We start from the raw sequence: 10,995 nt of genomic DNA, 5'->3' as shown, positions 1-10,995 counted from the left end.
GGGCAGCGCAGCCCGCCCGGCCCGCGGAGCTCCGCGACAAAGCGGCCAAAAACACCGACCAGCCCGGCTAAACACCTCACACCTGGGCTGGCTTCTATTTTATTGAGGGTTTTTTCTCCCCGCTCCTCGTTTTTACGGTGGAATTTCGGAGTTTCCATCCGCTGGAGGGGAGGGGATGTGAAGAGATTAAATTACGGTGTGTGTAACGCTTAAAGCGCACACACACAGCTCCCAAGGCTTTAAAAGTCGCTTAAGAAGAGCCTGGTTTAATTCATGGTGTTTGGCAACTTTTTTTTTTAAGTTTCAGTTGTTTTGCCCAACTTTAGAACTTTTAAAAATGTTTTCAGGATGAAGATGTAGCATTCTTAACTATGTTCACTGATGCATTATGTGTTTATAGCTAAGCAAGTAACACTTTTAAAAATCTAAACCAAACCATTTTTAATCCTGGCTTAATTGTTGGGTTAGATTCCAGCTCCTAAAGTCACCCAGGTTTTCTCCTAGTTTTTTTTACTTGCCTTCTTTATAGGTTAATCTCCTTTTTCTGTATCTTCTTTCTCATGGATTTCTTTACCTGCCTTCTTAAAACTTCCTTTAGCTGCTTTCTTATGAGTTTCTTTTTTTTTCCATAGATTTTTACCTGTTTTCTTACAGGTTTCTTTACCCAAAAGAAAACTGAGCAGTTTTAATTAGTTACCTGCCCTTATTATCTCTTGGTTTTCCTATGGGTTTATTACAACACAAAAGAAGGGCTTTACAGGTAATTAAGTCTGCATGGGGATGCAGAAAATTGCACATAACGAGCTGCCAGCACCCAAGGAATTAATTGTCTCTCCCCAGAGAGATTATTATCATGTTTATGACACATATGCTTTACGATATCTCTCCCACAGCAAGAGAGTTGGTAGATTGGGCATTTGGTAAGCAATGGAGATATTCTGGATAAAATCTGGGGTTACAGGGAGTCAGTTCAGCTGAGTTAGTTTCCCCGCTGACTCCATGTCTCCAAACTCCTCAGCCGTGGTGCCAAAACTAAAACTTCCTTCTCAGAGCTCAGTCCAGCCCCTAGCAGGAGTGTACATCTCTTTTTAATATTAAGGTACAGTAATGATAAGTCCTCGTGGACTTCTCAAAGCACCAATTCAGAGCTGGGCTGCAGGGGGGGAAATACTAGTCAATTTTTAATTTTTAACTCTTTTGTTAAAGAAGTCAACTGTTTCTACTTCTAGCTCTTGTCTGATCTTTTATAAGCAAAAAGAGGCAACAGATTTTTGTTCAGGTAAATTTTGTGTTAGAGGAGAACTTTCCATCTAGTCTGAAAGGAGAAGACAGGTATTTCCCCTCCACGTGCTCATTGCTGCTTTTAACAATTCAGATACCTGAATAGGAAATAGAAGACAATACCAGATGATCCCCAGACACCAAATCAGACCCTGTAATGGGTTAAAATGCTGAAGGACGGGTAGAGAGCCAGCACCATCTGTGCTGCAGGGCATGGCTTTCCATGGGACAAGCAGTGTGCATGGTGTGGGGAGCCAGCAGCACCCACTCTGATAGCAAGAATTAAGATGAGCCTCAGAGTTAAAACTTTCTGGGGAGAGCATCTCTATCATATCCTGCTTCCCAAGCAGTAGGAAACCAGCCATGGAAAAATTTTTGATTACAGGTACAAGGATCCAGTCCCCCTCTCATTTTGGGGGAAATTAACCTTTTTTGCCATCTGGAAGCCATTTCTCAAATAGCTTCTGCAGGTATAACTGCCCTGGGCAGGCGGGGAGGGGAACCCTGGAAAGAGGATGATTCATTAAAATTAATTTTTATTTTCTTTGCAAGCAGCAGTCTGGCACAAAGCCACGGCCACAGACAAGCCATGTTCCTGCTAACAGAACCAAACCCAGCATTTTTGGAATAAATGCTCATTTTTCTCAAACAACATACTTCTACCTGTTTATTCCTCAGCCTTTTGCCATGCCAAAACCCTTTGACCTACAGTGAAGCAATTTCAAGGCACCTTTGTCACAGAAATATTTGCAATTGTCTCCTAGTGCCCTCTGCTATTTAAAGGTGGGAGCCTGAAAGGCTGAAACTCCGGAACAGCGTGCTCAGGTGTGCCTGGGCTACCTGAACTTGGGGAGTACAGAGGGAACCAGCTGAAGAGCACAGGGAAACAAGAGATAAGCTCCCAGCAGACAAGGACAGGGCAGGGGTGCCTGGGGCAGACCAAAGAGCTGCCAAGGAAAGCCTTGCAAAGGTTTCTCTGGAGGCCAGAGCTGGACCAGAGCAGCTGATGAGAGGGACTGGGAGCAGGAGAAATTTCATCTGTGCCAGAGTCCAAACCCTTCCCTGGCTCACAGGGAACCACAAGGAAAAGTCCAGAAAGCCATGAGGATGGGACATAGCAGGGGGAACACTTAACAGATGTAAACTGTGGAATCACAGAATGGGTTTGACTGGAAGGGACATGTACAGGAGCCACCCCCCTGCCATGGCAGGGACACCTTCCACTGTCCCAGGTGGCTCCAAGCCCTGTCCAGCCTGGCCTTGGACACTTCCAGGGACCCAGGGGCAGCCACAGCTGCTCTGGAAAACCTGTTCCAGTGTTTTACCATCCTTTCAGGGAAGAATTTCTTCCCTATAGCCAATCTAGCTCTGCCCTCTTTGATTTTAAAGCCATTCTCCCTTGGCCTATCACTACACGGCCTTGCAAAAAAATGTATGTGTGATTTTAAATTGTTCTTTGTGAAAACTTGGTGCCTGTTTTGAGACCCTTCTGCAACAAACCCATATTAATATACTAAAGTTTTAGAATAAAACAGGAGTTTTCTTGTTTGCATTTCCTGACCAGAGGTTCACAGTCATTCACTGTGCAAAACCACAGACCCAATTAACTGCAGAGAGCCTGCCTGAGATACCAAGCCATTTCTGTAACAAACACCTGAACTTTATATTTCCACTCCTTTCCACACACAGATTGCCCACCACCATCATTTGTGGTGGCTGAAAATTAGGTTGTGTATTTCCCAACAATTTGTACTGGAGAGGCTTTAGGATGTCTCTTTAAATTCCCAGATTTTCACCTCAATCTAAAGGAAAGTTCAGAGTTAACCCATTACATCTTGGAGGATGAAAGTGATGGGAAACTGCCATTTTGCAAATTTCCAATTAAGTGAGGCTGGTTTTTAGAAAACCCTGGGCTAGACTCAAAGCTTCACAAATTCCAATGATAACTTCTCTAGAAAATCAAGTTTATTTGGAGTTTCTACCAGAAGATTTGGAGAATGGTAGATGTAATATAAGTTTCATGTACCATCACAACATTAAAAAAAAAAAAAAAAAAAGAGAAGATGTGGGAAATTTGGGAGACTTTTAAATATACAGCAAAACTATCTTTTGAGTGTTTAATGACATTGTTAGGAAGGGGAAATGGAATTTTTAAGTGTCTATTTATTTTTTTCCATAGTTGTTAGTAACTGAGCAATGTATTCATGCTTTTGCTTCCATTCCAGGAAACAAATCCAATCTTCTCTGTCTGCTGCAGAGTTATTCTTAGCTGGCTTTGATATTTCTATCAGCTAGGAGAGCATAACAATGTTATCATGGTTACAAATTCCAAAGATTTTACATAAGCTCTTGAGTGCCTTAAAAAAAAATTAAAAAAGGCTTTATTGATTACACTGTTTGTGTTTCAATGGCCAAAGCAGCTAGGAAAAACAGTCTGGAGAAGAATTTTAAAAAGGCAGTTTGATGAGTTTCATGGAGCACATGCTCTGCGTTTTTCAGAGCACCATGGACAAAGAGAAGCCAAGAGGGACAAGCTGGAGGCTGGGAAACACCAGGCCAATGAATCACTTAAACCCTACTTGTCTACATATAGCCTGTCTTCCTAATTTGATTTTTTATCTGTTGAAACAACTAGACACCCCTCTTATTCAAGCAGAGCAGGACAACTGTCGCTGTATATTTATATATATATATATTTATATAATATTTATATATATATGTGGTTGTGTGTGTTTATAGTGCTTGTAGGATGGTCTGGGTGGGAAAGGATGGCAGCACAGGGCAGAATTGTCCCTGGTTGAGCTGCCAGGGGCTCAGGGCCAAGTCCTGAGCTGGGATCACTCCAGTGCAGCAGAGATTTTGGGCCAGCATTTCCCCCCTTGAAGGGCAGGCTGCAGCCTCTCCCACAGCTGTCTGGAAAGGAATGTACTAGGAGGGAAAGCAAGTCAATTAGTGAAATTAAATTGGAAACAACCCTGTGCAGTCCTGGGGCACTTTTGGACAGCTGGTTATTTCACTGAGGACGGTGGATACCAAACAGGGGAACTGGGGAAGGGAAGGGTTGAACAAAGAGGAGGTGCCAGCACATTTCAGCAAGGACAAGGAGGCTACCATCCCATTCTGGGGCTGGTCCTTCCCCACAGCACAGAATGGGGGCAATCAGCATTTCACAGGGACCTTAGAATCCAGAGCCATCACACCTTTGATTGCAGCAATTAAACATTTCTGCACTTGTTACTGCAATTTGAGAAGGAGAACGACTTCTAGGCCAAAGAGAATATAAGAATTAACCCGTGAGGTGAGTATACATGAACGGGCCCAAACAGATCCATAGAACTTTTCTTTTTTTCCAGGGTACCCAGATGTTGGAATTGCAACAACTAAAAAATCCCCTCTTGTTTTTAGCAATGCATCTGTGGATTTCCACACACCTGGATCAGTATAGATAAGCAAGGCACCAAAGAATCAACATAAAAGGAGGGGAAAAATAGAAAGAAAAGGGTAATGCAAAAACTATAGAGTGCTAGCTCTTCATCCCTGTGTCTGTAATTCTGTTTTTAGAGATGCCCTCCACAGGGTTCAAAGCTGGGGCTAATCCTATTTTGCATATTTTATTAGACACAGGGACCATGGAAGAAGCTCCATGGTATATCCAATTTTCCAAGAAGCCAGAAGATATTGTGTTGGAACAGAGAGAACAGGGGATCTGTAAGGTGCAGAAATGATTTTGGGAAAACAGGCAGATCACTTGGAAGAAGAAAGGTTGAAAAATACATCTGGGGAAATCTAATTAGGAGGGGAAAAAAGCAATCAAAGTAATTTTTCACTTCTTAGAAAGCAATGGGAGATGTCTGTTGGGTAGGAGCAAAGTTATCTTAATTTTTACTCTTCTGTGAATAGAAAAATACCAAACTTAAATATCTCAGACTTCACACAGATGAAATTCCCACAGAACTGCCCATCCTGTTAATTCAGTTCAGGGCTGCAGGCATCTCCAAAGGCACAACTGTACTGACAGCTGAACCTACTAAGGATGACAATGAGAGTAAGAAGGGAGGAAAATAAAGAGAAATAATTCAGATACAAAGGAAGAAGGAGAGATAAATAACTTGATTAGTTTTGTGCATTTCATTTATGTGTAAATCACCTCCAGCTACTTTTCCCTTTGCTTTGTGAGCTTGAGATGCTACACACCTGAATTGAAGTTAAAAAATAAGGAAATAAAGAGCTGCATAATCAGTGTTTTGACAAGATTCCTTTTAACTCCAAACTCTTGTTTTCAGATGCTAACAAAACAAAGCCTTAGTGCTCAAAACCCACTTTCCTGATCTGAAAAGCAGTTCTACATTCCCCACCTCATCCAGCATGACTGTTAAAATATTTAATACTGTATTTGTCATGCAGACAAAAAAAAAGACCAAGTCATATTTACTAAGGAGTGAACATTCTTTTTGGAGTTACTGAACCTGCCAATTTTTGATGGCAAGAACAAAGAATGAAGCAAATCCCAAAGTATGTCTGGACCAGCTTTAGAGATCTTGTCTGACCTATGCAGAGGACATAAGGAATGTTTTTCAAGTAGTTTTGCTGACTCCAACTGCCGCCATGTACTTCCCAAATAAAAATATTGTTTTGATTTGGTAATTGATGGGAGTCAGTGCAGCAGAGCTCTGCATTCTCTCAGAGCATGGGTGTCACTGCTTGCAGTGTGCTCACAGCTCCCTGTGCTCCTTCCTGACTGCACTCCCAGCCCAGCTGAGCCCCTGAGCATCTCTGGGAGCCTGGAGCACCCAGAGGCTTGTGAGCAAACCCAGAGTTCTGCCAAACCAACGCATCAGCCACCACATGCAATGTGCTCTCTGTGCCTGCACACCTGGGGATGGCTTCACAGCCTCCCCTCTAAAATCTCCCTCAGTGCTTTTTCCAACAGACAGTGGCAGCCTGCCTGTGCCAGCCACTTGAATTACAACAGCTTATCAAAGAAATCCATCCCACCTCTAAACACCCCTACAATTTTGCCATCATTTCCAATTTTATTCCACGCTCTGCCCTATGTCCGACACAGTCCATGGTGCAATCAGGAGCATTTCAGGGACTTAAGGACTCCCTATCTATACAGGAACATCCATTCTCCCTCCATAAAAGAAAGATGTGTGGGTTACATTACACAAATGTGGGTATCAATTGCAAAAGGAGAAAAAACAAAAAAGAAAAAAACAACTCAAGTCCTGATCTTCCTTTCCAAGTAAACCTCAGACAGAAAAGTGAAGCAAATGGATGCCCAATAAGTAGGAATAGTGGAATTTTGATGCCCAAATGTGGTCATTAGGAATACAGGTTTTCTGTTATTGACTTGGTAAAGAGAGTTAAAAACATCAGAAGAAGTTGGTTGTTGTTTTTGGGGTTTTTTTCTAAGTCTTTTTCAGTGCAGACAGGTTTGCCAAAATCCAACTCTTCCCTGCTTCTGCTACTGGCTCAGCTGTAGTTCCACAAGGAAGCGTGGCTTCAGCCACAGTCTCCTTTCCAAAAGTGTCTGTCCTTTGTACTGCAGATTTGCAGGGGAGTGATTGTGCTGTACTGCTGCCTGCAGACATAAGGGCTCCCCTCATCAGCCGCCCCCCTAAAGGTGGTGGGGACAGGAATCCCTGCAGGCAGTGCTTGCATTCACTGCTCACCTCAAGGCCAGCCTCCTCCCAGGGCATAGCCACAAAGGGAAGAAATTCCTCTCTTTCCTCTCCAGGAAGAAATCCCAACAAGAATTTAAGAGTCAGATCACACAGCTTCACCCCCTCATACACAATTCAGTGGGGTTTCAATATGAGGAATCTTGTCAGAGAGGGATTATACAGAAGAGGTGGAAGGGGAAGAAAACAGAGCTGAAATAATTCAGAACCTTCTCCTTCTCGTTAAAAAGGTCCTAAATGGTTCTCAGAACCATTTCCTTCTCCTAAACACAATTTACTTCTTACTGATATTTATTTTGAGAGCTGGGGAGGAATCTTTCTCCCTGGAGTTCTTTATATCAGGTCCTGATCCTCACAGCCAGCTCTTAGAAAGCACCTCATTTTGCATGGCTGCAGTAGTTTATCCTCTGTGAGGATGGCAGGGCAATAAACCACTGCAAAGCACTCAAGGCTTTGTGGCTGACATACACAGCATATGGAATACACCTTGAAATTTAATGATACAAACAAACCCAGTTTTAATCTCAGAGGAAAACTGGATTGGTCAGTGTATTGGACCTGATGAAGACAGACCTGCCAGCTCAGCTAATGCTGTCTGCTTCTTTTTTTTTTCTTTTTTCTTTTTTTTTTTTTTTTTTTTTTTTTTTTTTGTGATAGAAATGCATATTGCTCTGAAAAAGAGCCAGAGCAGAGCAGAGGCTCCTCTGGCCCTCTGAGAGTCCCCAGTGTTTCAGCCTTTTGGACAGCCACAGTCCAGACAGAATGAGCAGCTGCCTGTTGATGCAAACGCTCACGCTGGAAAAACAGGTGATAATGAATTCTTGAAGCATATGCAAGCATTAAGCAACTACTCCATGAACTGTCAGCAGCTGTTTCAAGAGCCCTGCCCTGCCTGCCACAGGTATTTATTTAAAGCATGGTACCCACCCTGATATGAAGCACATGCACAGACTTAGGCACTGCCCTGAGTCCCTTATGGCTGCTGAGCCAGCCCCTGCCCGCAATTTGTTTGGGAATTTCAAACTACCCAATGTGAAGGGAAGCAAACAAGAAAGGAAGGACCTCAGGAGAAATAACAGGGTCTAATTTCCTTGTCATTTTATAGACAGATCCTTCAAGAGAAACTCATATAGCTGTCCTGGTTTCCAACACTTGTAATATTTTTCTAATATACATTCTGCTCACACAATTAGATGAATCCAGCCTCCATCCCAGCAGGCAGAACTCCCCCACATTCTCACCACAACTGAACCACTTCAGGAATTTTCACTTACAATATGGTTTTATCACCTCAGCCTTGAAGGAATGTGGCACTGGGACATTTTCCCTCATTGGTCAGTGAGTGCCATCTATGTTTTTGGGATTACTTAGAAAGATTCCACCTTTGCAGACCATTCATTGGCATTGTCTGATGTAGTTTAGCTTTTCCCTGTGCTCTGCTGCTGTCTCAGCCATCCCTGCCTCCCCAGATACAGAAAAGAGAGGGACAGTGTGCAAGGAAGTTCTGAGGTTACAGAGGAAGCAGTGACATGACTAGATAAAGGGAAATCACCTGTTCTAAGATCCTAATTAGCATGAATTAACTGCACATCAAACTAGGAATCCAAACAGCAAAGCAGAAGCTCATTAAAAAAGAAAAAAAAAGTCTTAACTTTATTAAAGCAGTTACTGCTAGGTTTGGAAAATAAAAATAAATAAAACCAAAAAAGCAAGGCTCCACAAGTCCCAGCTCAGAATAATTCACATCTGAAACAACTCCATGTCATTAGAAACACTGAATAACACGGTGATCAAAGGCAGTGTCACTGCAATTATTCTGTACAGGAGGATAAGAGGGAGGCCCAGACAACTAACTGTGAGTAATTGGGTTACTCCTTAGGCTTGTTTTTAAACACTGCACTACACCATGTGAATGCTGCAGGTCTCATTTAACTGGGTCACCAAAACTGAGGCAAAAGTCTCCTAACTTAAGGCTAGGAAGTGCAATTTGTATGCCTAACTTCAGGTGATGAGGTGAGAACACTGGGAAGCAAGCCCACACAGGTAAGGACAGGAATTTGGCCCAGCAGATGGAACAGCTCAGAACTCTGCTCCTCAGCTTTCAGGACCTCTCTGTCCTTCCAAATAGGTATTTTTTCCCCCACATAATCCACATTTAGAAGCAACATATATTTAAGATAAAGTAAAGAACAGAGTAAGTGACATGCCCTCCCGAAGTGCCCAGACAACGAGCACCTGCCTGGAAAATTGCAGCCCTCTCCAGCCCTGGGCTCCTGCCAAGCATTTCACGTAGTAATTCAAAGTAAATACCTTTCAGTGGGTAATCCTGCCACAGCCATATCTTGAGGTTCACTGAGGTCAAGGTTCTTAGGCTCAGTTAATGCCAGTGGTGATAGCTTTCCTTTGGCATCCTCGAGGGAGATTTCATGCTCTGAATTCATCTTGCTTGGCTGATTTTCAGCAACAGCAACACCTGCGCATGCAGAATGCTCCCCCTGCTCCATCACAGGGAGGGCTGGAGAGTGATTTCTGTACAGGTGTGCCTCCTGCTCCTCAGTGCTGGTGTTTATAGCTAGGTTTCCCTCAGCAGTGACTAACATCCTTGCAGTACCAGTTTCAGGGATGTCTCTCTGAATTTTTTGATTACCTGTTCTTGCTGAGCTTAACACTGTGTCACTGCTCTCTTTCACCTCTCCCTCAGTCATGCTGCCAGATTCTAGTTTACAGGCAGTTTGCAAGCAATCATCCTGGCTTACTTCAGTTTTTAAGTAATCTATTAACCCATGCATGGTCACGTTCTTTTCTTGCTGTGCATCTTGAGAATTCCCCGATGTTTCCAAGCGTTTCCTATTTACTGCTTCATCCTGTATCAACTGCATGTCACTCTGAGACCTAATGTCATGCACAGAATTGCTGTGAATGTTTGCCCCCTGATTTTCCTCAGGTGGCACCCTGAAACTGTCTGGCAATTCTTCATGGCTGTAAGATCCTCCCGGGACGAGCGTTGGAGCTGCCATGTCAGAGCTGCTCCGGGCAACCTCTGCATCACCGTACTCGCTTTTCTCCTGTTCATTTGGCTTAGGATCCTGGCACTGTGCAGCAGGAAGACTTACATCCTCTTCAGAGGGAGCTGGTTGTGCATTGCACTCTGTAATTAAGTTATTTCCCTCTGTGGCAGCAGCATCTTCTACGTCCCTGCCCTGCCCATCGCCTGCAGAGATAACAGCTCCGGTGGGTTGCTGCTGGCTCTCGGAACACGCAGGGAAGTTCTCAGCTGCTGCCCCATCAAATGGAGCTGGTCCTTGCTTCTTTATCTCTAAGCTTATTAGTGATTCAGGATCAACGCCACCAGCACACACGCCCTCCTCTCTTTCCATCTCACTGCTCTCAGTGGGTTTGCCTGGCTTTCGCAGATTTTCCGCGGCTTGTTCGGCAGATGGAGCGCCATCCAAGCCAGGGACCACTTCTGAACAGCCAGAGGGCTGCCTGCTTTCCTCAGGGTCCTGGAGACTTGCTGGTGGCAGCTGTGCCCCTGTCTTTTCTTGTTGCAGAGGTTTGCCCTGGGCAGCTTCGCAGGAAATCTCAGTAGCTAAAGACAACTCTTGCCCCTCTGCTTCTGAGGTGCCCTCGGGAGCTCCTTCGCCCGCCTTGTTTGGCTCTGAAAAGTTCTCAGCACCACAGAGTCCTGCTGTGTCCTTGGCCACTGGGCTCTGCTTGAAGCCTGCATGGTTTTCAGTCAAAAGCTGGGGTAATTCAGCACTCAGTGTGCTGTGGACAGACTTTTTAAAAATCTGGCTGATGTGCTCCCTGAAGTCTGGGATGCTGGAGCCAATGTCCAAAGAGCTGCAAGTCAGAGCCTCATGCTCCCTTCCAGAGTTCTCTGCAGACTGCTCAGAAACACTGATGTCTGCCCTGGTTATGTTATTATTCTCTTTTGAAAGCTCTTCCATTTTTTCTGAATTCCCAGGTTTCTCTAAGATCTTACCGTACTTGTCATCTACGCAGATATTGGTTGCAATTTCCTCATTAC

At 44.0% G+C, this 10,995-nt stretch overlaps 1 protein-coding gene across 6 annotated transcripts in view; it reads right to left on the bottom strand.

Annotated features, from left to right (window-relative positions):
• The window catches only part of TACC2 (transforming acidic coiled-coil containing protein 2), an 88,927-nt gene extending 79,493 nt beyond the window's left edge, over nucleotides 1-9,434 (bottom strand). For 2 of the 6 annotated variants that reach the window (XM_031059857.1, XM_031059859.1), the window contains exon 1: nucleotides 9,276-9,434. In XM_031059857.1, coding sequence (XP_030915717.1) covers nucleotides 9,276-9,406 — 131 coding nt within the window. In that variant the 5' untranslated portion in view covers nucleotides 9,407-9,434. The remainder of the gene's footprint in view (nucleotides 1-9,275) is intronic. The other 4 variants (XM_031059856.1, XM_031059858.1, XM_031059860.1 and 1 more) reach the window with 4 other exon arrangements.
• Between the last annotated feature and the right edge of the window lie 1,561 nt (nucleotides 9,435-10,995).

This window comes from Geospiza fortis, unplaced genomic scaffold (genome assembly GCF_000277835.1).
Source record: "Geospiza fortis unplaced genomic scaffold, GeoFor_1.0 scaffold452, whole genome shotgun sequence".
NCBI lineage: Eukaryota > Metazoa > Chordata > Aves > Passeriformes > Thraupidae > Geospiza > Geospiza fortis.
Note: the sequence above shows the minus strand (reverse complement) of the source record. Positions and strands in the feature narration are given on the sequence as shown.